This window comes from Montipora capricornis, chromosome 6 (assembly GCF_036669925.1).
Source record: "Montipora capricornis isolate CH-2021 chromosome 6, ASM3666992v2, whole genome shotgun sequence".
Classification (NCBI taxonomy): domain Eukaryota; kingdom Metazoa; phylum Cnidaria; class Anthozoa; order Scleractinia; family Acroporidae; genus Montipora; species Montipora capricornis.
Genome location: NC_090888.1, coordinates 16,456,490 through 16,471,489, shown reverse-complemented (window position 1 = coordinate 16,471,489; position 15,000 = coordinate 16,456,490). Strand labels below are relative to the sequence as shown.

Sequence of the window (15,000 nt, the reverse complement as noted above, 5' to 3'; positions counted from 1 at the left end):
AGTGAACTTTCCACATGCCATGAGAGTAGTGTCCCCCAGAGTTTTAATTTTCTCCCAATTTCAATACATGTAACCTCTTACATTGTTACAATGTACCTGTATGTTTTAAGGACCGTTACGGAACAGGTTCGTGGGTGTGTTGCGGAAAACCATCCTCACGGGCGCATAATTTTACAAAAGTGCCTAAAACCTATACATCATTTTACAGCTTACACAACCAAGAATGACGTGGAAATGCTTTTAACTAGTGAAATTGAATATAAAATGTACGGAGATCAGTAAATGCAAAATGAGGCGATCTTTATAAATGCGGCAAACTTGCGTCAGACTTTGGTCTTACATGTACAAAGTAAACAATGTCTGTATAACACTTAGCAGATGTTTGCCCTCAAAAGTGTGTCAGGCTTTATTTGTTTTTCATTTTAAAGATATAATTCCTAACGCTAAGTCAATCCAAGAAATGTATGTTGCTGAAATTTGAATTATAATAAGTTTTTTTTTGAAAGCTGATCTAACGATTGCCTGAACATTAATGTTTACTTTGTAAGGCCAAAATCTGATGCGAGTTTGCCGCATTTATAAAAATCGTTTCACTTTGCATTTACTGATCACAGTACATTATATATTCAATTTCATCAGTTCAAAACATTTCCACATCATTCTTCAATGGTTCTGTAAGCTTTAAAATCATGTATAGGTTTAGGCACTTTTGTAAGATTATGCACCCGTGAGGAAGATTTTCTGCAACGCACCCGCGAACCTGTTCCATAACTTTAATGTACAAGTATTCCAACTGAGTGTGTAAAAATACTAAACGTGAACACTATGATTATTATGCAAGCCAATGTTGAACGTGTGGTTTACAATGTTCACACCATTATTGCATCTGAATTTCAAACTCTCTGCTTTAATGCCTTGAGTTTGTAAAGTTATTACATTTCAAGCATAAAAATTCTACTGTATAAATGCTGTTGCTCATATTGTAGACAATCTGTATCCATGTATATACTGTCCGCGGCTCAAAAACATCATGTCCTTATAATAAGCTCCCCAATTATTTTTTGATCCATACAGAGTAAAATTTATTACAGTATTAAGTCTCACTTCCAAGATTAAAAGGGTTAATAATATGTATCTACTTATGGACGGAAAAATATTTGGCCTGAGGTCATGCGCGAGGTCTGTGCGCCAAGAAAAAAGAATAAGTATATAGTTTACAAACCTTGTCTTTGGCCAAAACACTTGCACAAGACTACTGTGATCAAGTTTTTCGTCACACAATGCATGAGCCAACTGAGATAAAGACTAAAAAAGACAAACCAATCAACCCATCAAATTCTTAGTTTTGGATAACAATGGCCCCTCTTTATTTCTAGGCACATGTACCCATTATCTTCAGCTGGGATCAAATTTACGTTCAGAAAATTGGTCGCCCACACTAGCAAAATTAATAAGGCACCCCCAGGCAACCAGGTGACCGTTAGGCAGCAACCTTGTGTATGCACAACATTACTGTCACTGCAAAGATCATTACCAGCAGTAAAACACAAAACAATTCTCTGATAATTAAGGATCTGCATGTTTATGAAAGATGCATTAATACAATGTAGTTATTGTAAAGTGTATACTGACATCAAAAAGTCAGGATTCAGAAAACAACCTTGCCACATTCATAAATGCAAGATACCGGTACACACAGACCCACATTCGCCCCAAAGTCATTGCACACCATGACTGAATTTCCCGTAACAAGAAATTACCCAAATAGCTGACATGTTGTTTCCAGCATGATTGCCCTGAGTGCATTCAGCCAATCAGAACACGCATTTGGACAAGACATCATTTGAAAACAAAGACAAACGACTGCGATGACTTTTGGACAAATGTGGGCCTTCAACTAATCAACAACCAATAAAAAGTGAGATTTCATATCACAATCATAATTAATATGCTAACCTTAACATTCCTTTTATCATTGCTGTCTGCCGTTAAAATATACGGGTCTGGTAAATCAGAGCCATGAACACTCAAAAAACAGTTAGTTGTGTGGCCAATACCCATTGGAAGGATCTTGTCTTGTAACATTGCATTAACAGTCGTACTCTTTCCATTGCTGGTGCGGCCAAAGAATGCAACTTTCATTTGATCCCGTGCTAACACCTCTGATATACTAGAAACTTGGGCTAAAAAGCCAGATACCTGAGGAAGTGGAGTTTAAAAAAGGCGAGAAATAATAACATCATACACTGCAATCACTACATGATCTGGATCTGTCCTCAAGCCGATAATTCACTATGCTGTTGGTCATGTGCTAATTATCATTGGCCAAGGATACTGAAGTTGATTTCCAATCCCTTTTTGCATGCAAGGGTGGTTCCACATGTGGCTTGATTTCACCAATCATTGCAAAGGTACATGTATGAAAAAACAATAGCAAGTTCTGTTTTTGTTATATCCAAATAACCTTATTATTAAACTAGATCTAGAAAAATTCACCTCAGATAATAAAAAAACTATTACAATGTACTACTACCCCTCAGCAAAACCCAAGCTATTGGAATCAGAATGCTTTCTCTGAAAATGCTTTGGGAAAATAGAAACACTATTGATTTTACCAGTTCATCCACAACTGTCCTAGATGATTGGGGGGTGTCCGGAGATTTCCAGTTTTCACAAGATGGTAACAATAGAATAGGATTTTCTGACTGATCGTCTGGTATTTTCCAGCCACATGAAAATGTTTTTTGGGCATTGATCATTACTTCAAAAGATCGCTGTAGGTCTTAATAAATGAGTGGATTTTTTTTCGGGGGGATGGGGAGGGAGCGACAATACTCCGAGTCACTTCATGTCACAGAAACTGGGACTCGCTCAGGCTGTATGAGCCTCAATGGATGGTGTGCTACAATGTACTTGCCTTGCCTTGCCCAAGTTCATCTCTGGACGTGTGAGTGAAATACTTCAGGCGAAAACAATTTAAATTTGCCAAGAGGTTTCGATATAAGCTTCACCCTTAATAACATGATGCTATAAACCAATAATTATGTATACGTAAAGCTAGCGCTTGATCATGAAAATATGTTGCAGGATTCGATTCCAACAAGACCTGTACCTTTGCCTATCTCGTGCTTACCTCGTTAGAAAACTTCTTGATATCTTCATTACTATCACCAGCTATTTCACATTCCAATAAAAAAGTGTTGCAGTCTTCGAGAAACTTGCCGATGTGACCGAAAGTGGAGTTAATCTTCTGTTTGGCTTTCACGAAGTTTCGTAGAGGAGAGACACCATTTACCCCATTCATTTCGCCGTCTTTCATGGACAGCGCTCGCTTGAACTGAGAAGAATTCCTCATGATGAAATAGAAACGCTCAAAGTGAAAGCGTCAAGTAGTGATCGCGAGAAAATACAACCATTATCGGTAAAATACAGGGAACACTGTGATATTATTTTCGATTTACAGGTTGAGGCATAATTTTCAGCTTGAGCTCACTGACCAGTTGGTATACAAGGCGCAAATGCTTCGGAGTTCTAAACAAGAGAGGGTAATCGTCATCTTCTGTTGAAAAAAACTAATAAAATATAGAAAAAAGCATGACCCAAAACGTTGCTGCCCGCTCTCCTCAAAAATAGACCCTTCTCCAAAATGGCGGCAACGGATTTTAATGAGTTAAAATTGAACTGAATGAAAAACTGTTACCAGAAATAGAAAGAGCACCTTTTCTTTAGTAACTCTGTAAAAGTTCCAGCGCATTAGGTGTTATATCAGCTGAGAAAATTAAGTTGAAATTTTACAAATTTACGGACTGGGGATGTACGCCATATCCCAACACATACAAACTTCTTTAGATTTTTCATTTTTCAACTTACATTTTCTCAGCTGATATTACACCTGATACGCCAAAACTATACAGGGTTACTAAAGTAAAGGTGCTCTTTCTATTTCTGGTATTAATTTTTAATTTTAACCTATTAGAATTTTCGGCCGCCATTTTGGAGAAGGGTCTATTGGAACTCTCTGGACGTTAGCGAAAAGACTCGTTAGCGAAACGACCTGATACCACACAGACTGCCATAGTTTTTCTAACGAATATATGTCCAAAAAAATTGCCAAATTAGACACTTTCTATACCGAGGGCCGTTTCGTTCCCAAGGTGAAAACGGTCACGAAAAATGTCAATTGATGGTTTTCAGGCACAATTTGCCGGAGTAATAGATAGTTAACTATGGCTAAAAGCAGCCCTAGTGCACCCCTCTACCCAAAAAGCTGCTGGCTACAACGCACGCGCGACCATGCAGTCTTGGGAAAGGAAAAACAAAGTGCGGATCTTGTCGTCTCCTACTAATCAACACTGAGCAAGATTTAAGATTGGTGCTTTTTTTAATGAATTTGAGAAACTCAGTTTCGCTTGTAAAGCCGTTGGTATCTGACATAAAGTAGATGCAGACTGATGGGGTACTATATATACCTATCACTACTAATACCATTGTAATTCAGATGAAAAGTGAAGAAATATCTGTTTTATTTACCAATATTTCGAAAGGCACTGCCTTTCTTGATCAGGGTGTTATTAGTAAGGAATCTAAAAACAACGGTGTAAGTACCACAGATGATCCCTTTACTGTTTGATCAGCCCTTCCTTGTCACACGCTTTCTGACGTGAAGGCATTCCAGTCTAAGACACTACAAGTTGAGACCGCTGAGATTTGGATAGATTTTGGGAAATAGTTTCAAACAAACCGATTTAGTTTGCAACCTCAAATTTTGCCACAAAAGTTCAAGTCAAATGTATCTGTCAAAATTCTAATCTTATGAAATTCATTCAATGATGCAGTCGATCGCGCGCGTGCGGTTCAACAACACGATACGATTGCAATAGAAATTAATATTCTCCAGCTCCTCTTCGCAAATTTACAACGAAAATCTTCGAGAATGAAGCTGATAACGCAACGGGTCGGCCTTGTTTACGCTTCCAGAATGTTCATTTCCCAGTTCTCCTTCAGTGTTCAACGTTTCGCTGCTGCGAGTGAATTTTTCGCTTCCCTCTGCTCTTAGTAACAGACCACTTTCAGTTGTCTGTAATTTCTCATCAAGCAAGGGTTCGCTGTTTTCAATTGAAACTGCAGGCTTCATCAGCTCTTTATTGAAGGCTTCCGAGGCAACCAGGTCTTCTGTAACATTGTTTCTCTTTTCCTTCCATTCAATAGCATTTTTATCTGTTTTTGTCCCATCAGGAATTTGTATCGTCTCTTCAATTTCGCCATCCGGAATAGGAGAAAGTTGAGAATTCGCATCTTGATTTATGGCATTTTCTTGCCCATTTTCAGTCTCTCTCAATAGGCTTGAGTCTTGTGGCATTGCGTTCGCTGTTAATTTATGTCGCATGGCTCCGCCGCGATTGACATTCAAAGCAATGGGCGGTAAAATAAGACCATTTGATTTTTGCCTTTTGATGTAAACTGCTTCTCTCGGTCGTAAATAAATAGGATGACCTTTAATCTCTGTCACAAATGTTTTGGATGAAGCGCCGTCTGTATCCAAGGAAATTGATTTCAAAGATTCTCTTTGAAGACTTGATGCAGAGGGGTTGATTCCCCATCTTATAGGTCTACTAACCAGTGGTTTGGACGTGCCCAGTAGCTGATCTATATACGAATAACCAACCCCTGTGGTCATATGTCTTTGACGAACAGCGTCGGTTGAGAGCTTGCTGAAATGCTCGCGAGTTGGTGGTCTTTGGCCTGGATCCACAGAGTTCTGTGACAATCTTTCAACTTCCAAAGCTCTATCATTGATCTTTTGAAGCTTTCTTTCGTAATATCGCATTTGGGCGTTCAAACTTTTGACTTGCAAGAGCTTCTCCTTGTTCAAGCGATCGATTTGGCTCTGAAGAATTTTCTCGCTTCTAAAATTCATCTTAGCAACATAGTGTTCTTCATTGTGTTGAATATCTCTTGTTGCTTTCGCCATAACTGAATAAATTAAGCTCTGTAATGACCAAATCTTATGAACAGAACATTCTCTTCATACACATGACGAAATATCTCATTTTGCCTTCCCTTATCTGACGAAATCGTGACATCACGTAGTAAACTGCATTCCATAGCATGTATTCATTACAAACCGCTTTTGCGGTCAAACCTGTAATATATTGATTCAGTTCGCATAAAATTAAAAAAAAAATACTGCATGATCTTTGTTAAGCTTTACTGGAGTGTATCGAGACGGACAACCTCGACCACACTCTTAATCAGTTGATATGATCAAGCAAGCTTATCCACGAAACAAAAACCATATGCTTCTCAATCAATGGTGAGGAAAACCGTTGACTATGCCTTTGTGACTAAGATATATTTATGTGTGATGCCTCTATCTACTTCGCGTGACTGACAACAGCTATATTCTGCAAAAACGTATTTTGTCTGTTTGAAGTTGGATATCAGTAAACAGAGAACAAGGACAGTGACTGTTAAGAGATGAGCCATGCAGGGAATTGTAAACTTCAAAAAGGATCCTTTTATTTTTGCAAACAAAGTCGGGTTCCTAACATTTGCAACTTCATGATGTTATTAGTACCCAGCAGAGTGCAACAAAGCCATGATCACTGAAGCTTGTCTACTGCCTGCTCGAAGGTCTGTGGACGCTCGATTCCTCTTTGTAGCCCCTGATGTTTTCTCTTAGTGCAGTGTTCATGTTTCTAAGGGTAGGAGGAATCACTTCACCAATTAATAGGAGCAGCCCCTAAGAAATAGTCCCTGAAGTCCCTTAGGCGCAGTGGTGAGGCACTCGCCTCCCACCAATGTGGCCTGGGTTCGATTCCCAGACTCGCCGTCATATATATGTGGGTTGAGTTTGTTAGTTGGTCTCTACTCTGCACCGAGAGATTTTCTCCGGGTACTCCGGTTTCTCCTCTCCTCAAAAACCAACATTTGACTTGATTTCAGTTAATTAATTGTTAATTTCCGTTTACAGAGTCCACAATTAGTGCTCCAGCCCTAGAACGACTAGACACTCAAATAAAGTTCATTTCCTTTCCTTTTGTCTTCTTTTTTTAATTTCCTAGAACCGGTTAAGATTCCTTTCTCCTGATATTATTCTGTGATATGGGGCTTCCGTCGGCGTTATCATCCCCAAGAATGCTTTATGTTCCTATGTCTTCCTAAAACCTTCTTGGGGATCCCACCGTGAAGAATTGGGCCTCATCGCATTCTTTTTCAATAGAAGGCCAGTAGGTGGTCTCATGGCAGGTAATTGACATCCAAAGAGTCGACCAATGAGGGAAGATCACAATTTATCCTTGAGGGTCAACGAGCCATGTCCGCTGAATGCAGCGGCGGGGTTTCGACAAAAGCATTACTTCAAAAGAAAACAGAAGGCTTTGCGCCAGATTTCGCAGAACTGAATGATTTTGCGAACGTTCCATCTCCTTCACGTTGAACACTATGGAGGAAATGTCCCTTAATTAACTGACTTTGTATAACCGAACAGTTTGGGAGGAAGAGATTGTCGGAATGAAAGATAACCGATTGCATGCTCACTCATTTCCTCGTCAACCATAAATTTGGCCAGAATCTCAAGTGAAGCTATGATCCTGGCAGTTGTAAACGCCATTTTAGCAATTGACCCATTTCATAGATCATTCCGTTCATATGTTCATTCATCACTGGGGAACACTTGGACCCACACCAACACCAGTGGCTCAGTGATAGCTCAGTTGGTTAAAACGTCGCACCAGTATCGCGAGGTCACGAGTGCAAGTCCCGTTGAAGTCCTGAAATTTTCAGCCTTCTCAACACAATTGCTAAAATTGCGTTCATAACCGGCGAGGATCATACATTCATAGCTTTACTTGATTTCATATCCGGAGTTCAATATATTGATTCATTCGTCATGGGAACATTAGAACCAGCCTGAATGACTAGCTCCCAACGTCAGTGGCTTCATAACTCAGTTGGTTAGAGCACCGCACCTGTATAGCAAGTTCAGGGGTTCAAATCCCCGTTGAAGTTCTGAGTTTTTTTCAGGCTTCTCTACGAAACTGCTAAAATTGGTTCCATAGTTGCGAGGATCATAGCTTCACTTGATTTCATAACTGCTTTTTATTTTCTCTAGGGACCATTGTAAGTCCCAAGAGAAAACTGACCTGCTTGTTGAGTCTGTTGAGGCCCAGGCGGCCCAGAGTCGGAAGGTAAACAATTATAAAGATTTGTATGGGAATCTCGATAACAAACTGAAAAAGATATTTACCCGCAAAAGTTCTCAATAAAAAAGCCGTACTTTATTGTCGTGGTGAATTTCTCGCTTTTTGTGTGGTTATTTGCCTGATTGAATGCGATTTAAGCGACTTCTCAAATTCCCGAGTTGTCATTCGTACCTAAATAAAGGAAAGGCTGGAAAGTAATTTCTAGCTTACCTCACATCTCGCTGATAAAATCACACTTCTCCGGCATCAGTCGGACTCAAACTCTGGTGATGGCCACACGGATAAATTTACTTCTCCTTGACCAAGTTTCAAGGTCCAGCGAGTATCCATTGCTGAGAAACAGCGAAAAATATTCAAAATTTCAAAATCCTTCGAGGCTCGCTTACAACGAATTTGGACACGGCTGGTCAACCGTTCTCTTGAGCCTCGATACGGTGAGAGCAAATAAGTGAGCGGTTGACCAGCCGTGTCAAAATTCGTTGTAAGCGAGCCTCGAAGGATTTTGACAATTTGAATATTTTTCGCTGTGGTTGAGGTTTCACGCTTAAAGGCCTGGCCAAACGCTCGCAACATTTCAACGCAACATCTTGCAACATTGTTGGGCACAACATGTTGCGTACGTTTGGCCACGCTGTTCCGATATGTTGCGTGCGTTTGGCCAGTCCATTCAACACATGTCGCAACATTTCAACGCAACATCTTGCAACATTGTTGGGCACAACATGTTGCATACGTTTGGCCACCCTGTTGCGATATGTTGCAACATGTTGGATGATGTTGGATCAAATTTGAAAACGGTCAAATTTTTCGTACAACATTTTGGATGTTGCATGATGTTGTACTCGTTTGGTCACGTTCACGCAACATTGTTCCGCTTAGGCATGCGCGTTAGGTCCACTTCTTACGCGCCAGGACTCGCTGGGGCACACGAACATGTTGCGGACCATGTTGCGTCGAAATGTTGCGAGGGCTTAGCCAGATAAAAACGAGTGAACCTGGGATACAGTCACTAAAATCTGGCGAGGCTACTCAGGGCTTTCGTTATTTCCATTCAACACTGGCCGACTTTTCGCTTTGAAAAGATAATCCATACCACTGGTTCAAATCTAAATTACTGGTGCATGGATGATTTCACGGCAAGGATACATATGTCATTCGTGAGTAGATTAATTTTACTGTCTGTCATCGGTTTCCCATGGGGTCAATATTTGTGACAACGTCATACTGCATTTCAACAACACACATATAATTAGATTAATTTTCATATTGAGCGCCAAAGCTTTGCCTTGTGGTCTGGCTATAAACGAGCCGCAGAAGTTTACCCCTTTCACTTATATATTATTGTAGGGCTGCTTATTTCTTTGAAGAGTATTTCGAAAATGTTAAACGTCTTTTGAAAGTCTGTCAACTCAATAATTTGGGACAAAGTTACATAATAGAAACTCATGGCATGAATGAGATCATAAGTTTGACTTTCGTAAAATATGTTCTTTAAGGAAAAAAAACGGTGCGATTACTTTAGCACCTTTCTATACTTGTACCGGATTTCCTATGGGTGATGCTTATTAATACAGGGATATTTTTGCCCAGTTCAGAACTATGCGGAGAAAGTACAACCTAGGAAGTGCTCTTGGTATCCAAAAAGAAAATTGGGGGTAACCATGCATTTTTCAGAGATAATTAAGCTTCAGTTTGGAAAAGAATGCCATACATTGCTTTATATTTTAAAGCTTTTTACAAATGTTGTTGATTAATTATCTTTGAAAATGTGTGGTTACCCCCAATTTTCTTTTTGGATTTCAATAACACTTGTTAAGATCTGCTTTTCCTGCATATTTATCAACTGGGAAAAAATACCTTTGAATTAGTAGGCACCGTCCTTAAGCATGATCTTGACATAATTTTCTTTATCCATGTCAGTTTTGCTGTGTGGGAAGTATTTCTTGGCTCTGGAATGAAAAATTTCTCCTCCAGGAAAAAAATTATATTTCCTTTGACCCATTGACTCCAGAACTGTTCCCCGTTGAGGAGGAAAATCATCTGGCCTTTAGTAGACATAGCAAAATCTACAAAGCCTCACCCCTAGGAGTCAATGGGTTGAAAAGGGGACATACATGTAGTTTTTGTGTGGATGTAGAGATTGTTAACCAATTGACTCCTGAACTCCTGAACATTAATGAGTAAAATAAAATTATTGTCTGGTGTTTGTAGACAAAGTCTCACTCCTACTCCATATAGGAGCCAGGAGGTTCAGGGTTCGAAATTAACTTTTTTATATTGGTGCCAACTGGCAAATAGATAAAAATGTTGCTGTTATTGCCAAAAAATTTTCATCTGAAAAACACACGTTTTGGATGTTTTTATGGATACCAGAAAGCAAGGACAGCGTGGTCTTGTGTTCATGTCAAGCATTGTTTTCTGCTTTCATTTTTATAAACTACCTTTTGGAGAGAAAATGTATCCGATCTCAAATGCAAATACTACATAGAAATCCATCTGTCCATTAGTTCGTTGAAAATGTCAAAACCTTCTTTTCTTGCATAACAGCCACGGGAACACAAGTCACATTCTGTCGCACACAGGCCGCCATGTTGTTTGCACCAGGCTACAACCATGCTACATTTCTCGCACCAGTCCCTTGAATCTCTTTACTGAGTTGTTGGTTTTTCGCCCACAATGTGTATTTCAAGAGAAATGTATTACATGTAGGTCCAGGCTGCTTGATGTCACGGTGTGCCTTCCTGTTCAATAGGAAAATCCTTCAGACATGTAATTTGATGCTACTCTAATTTGGAGAAGTTTGAATTTAGCTTAATAAGCCATTGTTTCCTGTGAGTGAGACTTTAACTTGTCGACCAGGGGTGTCATAGTACATCTGAGGGGTCAAGGGGTTAATCAGTCAACCCATGTACACCTAAAATGCCCTAGGACACCCCCCCCCCCCCCCTCTCCCATTGACAAGTAAAATAATGGCATTAGACAGAGTACAATCTATCAAGACTCACTCTCAGGGGTCAGTGGGTTAACCCATTGACTTCTGGATGTGAGACTAAATGGATTTTACTCTGTCAACACTTCCTTCAACACTTCTGTTAAGTAAAGGTAAAAGGCATAGGTCCTTATAATTTTTATGAGGGTAACATGTGCCATTGAACCAGAGTTATTGATAAACTAATTGTCTTGTGGCCATCGGTGTCTGCCTTTTACTTTACCCCCCTTCCTTCATCAATGCTCTGTTACGGGTATTCAAAGCTACAGCTACACGGATCAGAAGAAAGTGGAAACAGACATTGATGGAATGAGACAGGTCCTGATCGAACTGGCAACATGCAGCTCAGAAGACCAGGCACTCGCCAACTGAGCCACACATGTCTCTTCATCTGGGGTGATACACAGGACTTGCAATAACTTGGATTACCCCATATAAAGAATTTAGTCAAGAGTGGGGAAATGTTTGGTCTTAGACCTACATTCAAATTTTCCCGAAAACAGAATAACAACAAACTATGTCCAATTGTCCACCCGGTTACGATGGGAACCTTAAGTTTTGGGAAAAATCCTTGTTTACAAATTTCAGATATGGTACATGTGTGTCCAGAAAAGCCCCTAATTACTATTATGCACAAGGATTTTGACATCACTCGTCTCGGAATACAGACAATGAATGTCCCAAAGTGTCCAAATTAAAATGCTGCTCCTCAAGTAAGGATAAACCACTGCATTTACCTTAAGCTAAAAATAATGCTAGCCACCCTTACCTTACTATTGGAAATAGGTAGCGAAGGCTTACAGACACTTCATGCTGGGTGTGCATCTACATGTAATTGGGTGCATTTCTGGACAAAAGTGAGAAATTTTGCATCATCACCAGCAGATCATCAAATTTTAATCAGTCTTAAAAGAAGTCATTACTGAATATTGAAAGTTCATTCTGAAGTCCTGAATTTTTCAGGCTTCTCTATGCAATTGTAAAAATTGTGTTCATAACTGCGAAGATCATAGCTTCACTTGATACTTGTGATTGTAGTTAGTCCAAAAGCAGAATTTTCTCAACAATTTTGTCCAAGATTGTAGATTAGTTGAACAAGTTTTTTTTTTTTTTTTTTTTTGCAAAGAAAGATGTGTTGTAAGAACAAATTTGTACATGTATGTTAACAAGATGTAAAATTAAATGTACATGTAAACAAAGAAGTCAGCGGTGATTTTCCTATGGGGTAACCAAACCTCATTTTCTCCACACATACTTTAAGTGTACTGCATTACTAGATATAGAGTTCTCATGTACTTACCATGAAAGTGCTAATGAGCAAATTATATTTGTTTTCATAGCGAGCCGCCAGTGTCTTTTCTTTCAAACATTATTACACCACTCCTATTAAATACTTTCACTTAAATCGCTGTTTCTTATTAATGGTGTGACATAAGTACTCACAGTGATAATATTCTCACTGCTGAGTGCTCAAGTATTTTTTCATTTCCTGTCAGGTTTCCAAAAATAATCACAACATGCAAAATACAATGTAGTCCTGTGTATTTTATGTGACACCGTGGACTAAGAGCCAAAAGGTTTTGGCCTCAAACTCGGGTAGCAAGATGTGATCTGTTTTTATGTTACTCTGGATAGGAATCATGAGGATCACAAATATTCGTTATGGCCGGTTGGTGTTCATAGCTGTTGCCACAATTTTGATCCTGTTCATGTGCCTGTTAGCACAATTCAGCTTTCGATCTTCAGGTGGGAAAGGTATCTTGGATCATGCTAAGGAACATTTCCATTACTGGTTTCAAAAAACAGTGTTCAAACATAACTGGGAGGATATCAACTGTCGAAAAAAGCGTGCAAATGAAACAGTAGTTGAGGAAAGCTGGGTTTCGGAACTATCGAAGCAGCTTAACCTTCACATCAAGGGAACATCAGTTTTTGACAGTAATACTGGCTGCAATGAATGGCTTAAAGTGATAAGGAAAACGTATCCTGATATTAAAATTGGAGGTGCCCATAGGGATCAGTATGCGGTAGAATATGCAAAGAGGTTATTCAATGACACACCAGCCACATTTGGAACCATTGACCCAAATGGTAGGCTGACTTTTCTTCCAGATAGCACTACGTTCTCACATGCAATCAACTATGGAGGGCTAAAAGATTTAGGCGACAAAAAAATCCAATGTAATCTTGTTAGGGACCTCCTGCGTATTTTGAAACCTGGTGGTTCTTTATACCTTGGCCACAACGTAGAAGAAGGCGAATGTCATGTATTAGACAAGTATTCAAACGTGGCCCTTCCTGGTTGTTATTGGTCAGAAATGTGCTTGAAGAATCGTTCTGACATTGCAGAGATCTACTACATTAAAGAGAAAGACCTCTTCGGTGCACATTCCCAAATTGACGACTGTTACACAGCAGTGTTCATTCACAAGAAAGTTATCATTTCCAAAGGAAATGATGGGCGTGAGGACCGCACACCAAGGTATATGCCCCATGAGAAAATGTACTATTGTAAGGAAAAGGAAGCAGGCAGTGACACCTTGCCAGGAAAATTAAATGCTGCAATTATGCATATGAAATCTAAACATGTGGCGTTCCCTGGAGGTATGCTCCAAGGATATAAACTTGCTAAGAATTTGTACAACTCAAGGGAAAACATATCACATACTTGATTTCTCTTCAGGAGGGCACGAGGCTAAGAGCTTTTAAAGTACATGTGATTTGTGATCAGCGACAAAGATATGTCCAGCAATACACATTACAAGACGCAAAATGATTGGGGTAAAGGTCTCGGTGTCCCCTTATCGTGGTAAACACCTTCATCATTGTGGCTCTCTCACAGTGCTCTTCATTAAGTTAACCTAAAGAGTAAAGCTAAATGTAATGCTAACTTTATCTCTGTGTTTTTAACTAATAGTATGTAGTTAAATGTTTACATCAAGGGACACTTGAAGGGTGCATCTGTGCATCTTTATTTGCAAAACTAGAACTGTCAAGAGGAATTCTATATCTACAGTCTTTCCTGCCAGTTCAAAATAGTGCGGATCAATTTGAAATACCCGAGTTTGAAATAATGGGGTTCAACTACACAGTTATAACTTTGTACAACCTTAAAGTATGTCATGACTGTTCCATCTTGTTCATTTTGTCCAATATCCAATCACTGGGTTGGTGTGAGTGGTATGGGCCTTATTCATGCGGCGGCCATATTGGCCATAGACAATAGATTTCGTACCCTGAGCCTCTTGTTGAAATGTTTGGGAACGAGTTTCGGTGTGCAAAAACAGAAGTTTTCAGTCCCTTGGGACCTTCAAAATGGCCGCCTTGTGATTAAGGCCTATTGAAGTAAAGACACAATGTACAAGTCACTCTTACTAAGTTGTGTGCTCTTGCTGTTGTCAAAACCCTAAATTTAGTCATTTCACGTTATTGTTTAGCCAAACAACAAGGTGCTACATGCGCTTGCCACAGTCTTTTTTCCTTTTTAATTAATGAATATTGTTTTGTGGCCTTTTCATTCCCCTGGTCCTCGTTGTTTTGTAGATTCCCTATTATTTTCCTTTCTGTTGTTCTTAGACCAATTTGTTCCAACCTTTGGTTATTGGGACTGAAACTGATGAAACGTATATTAATTTTTGTGTCGATACTGGTGGTTACTTAACAATTATTCGCCGAAGGTGAAGTGATTATCGGTGAATATTCACCGAGACGAAGTCGAGGTGAATATTCACCGATAATCACTGAACCTGAAATACACAGGTGATTATTTCAAAAAAGAGAAAAAAAAACATTTCAACACGAAATCAT

General features: G+C 39.4%; 3 protein-coding genes across 3 annotated transcripts in view; 1 reads left to right on the top strand and 2 right to left on the bottom strand.

The window, feature by feature from the left end:
* Nucleotides 1-3,471, bottom strand: part of LOC138051633 (mitofusin-2-like) — a 32,517-nt gene extending 29,046 nt beyond the window's left edge. The window contains exons 1-3 of the mRNA XM_068897873.1: nt 3,134-3,471; nt 1,957-2,199; nt 1,223-1,305 (exon numbers count right to left, since the gene is read on the bottom strand). Coding sequence (XP_068753974.1) covers nt 1,223-1,305; nt 1,957-2,199; nt 3,134-3,355 — 548 coding nt within the window. The 5' untranslated portion in view covers nt 3,356-3,471. The remainder of the gene's footprint in view (nt 1-1,222; nt 1,306-1,956; nt 2,200-3,133) is intronic.
* A 1,022-nt stretch (nt 3,472-4,493) lies between these two features.
* On the bottom strand, nt 4,494-6,110 carry LOC138051638 (uncharacterized). Its single transcript, XM_068897891.1, has one exon. The coding sequence runs from the start codon at nt 5,969-5,971 to the stop codon at nt 4,913-4,915; it is 1,059 nt and encodes a 352-aa protein (XP_068753992.1). The 5' UTR covers nt 5,972-6,110; the 3' UTR covers nt 4,494-4,912.
* A 3,110-nt stretch (nt 6,111-9,220) lies between these two features.
* LOC138051639 (uncharacterized) overlaps nt 9,221-15,000 on the top strand; it is a 7,321-nt gene continuing 1,541 nt past the window's right edge. Inside the window, exons 1-2 of the mRNA XM_068897892.1 lie at nt 9,221-9,361; nt 12,829-15,000. The exon at nt 12,829-15,000 is cut by the window's right edge and continues 1,541 nt beyond it. Coding sequence (XP_068753993.1) covers nt 12,834-13,865 — 1,032 coding nt within the window. The 5' untranslated portion in view covers nt 9,221-9,361; nt 12,829-12,833 and the 3' untranslated portion in view covers nt 13,866-15,000. The remainder of the gene's footprint in view (nt 9,362-12,828) is intronic.

What these genes read in the sequence shown, in the direction of transcription:
- LOC138051638 (XM_068897891.1), bottom strand. Translation starts at nt 5,971, where the DNA reads ATGGCGAAAGCAACAAGAGATATTCAACACAATGAAGAACACTATGTT.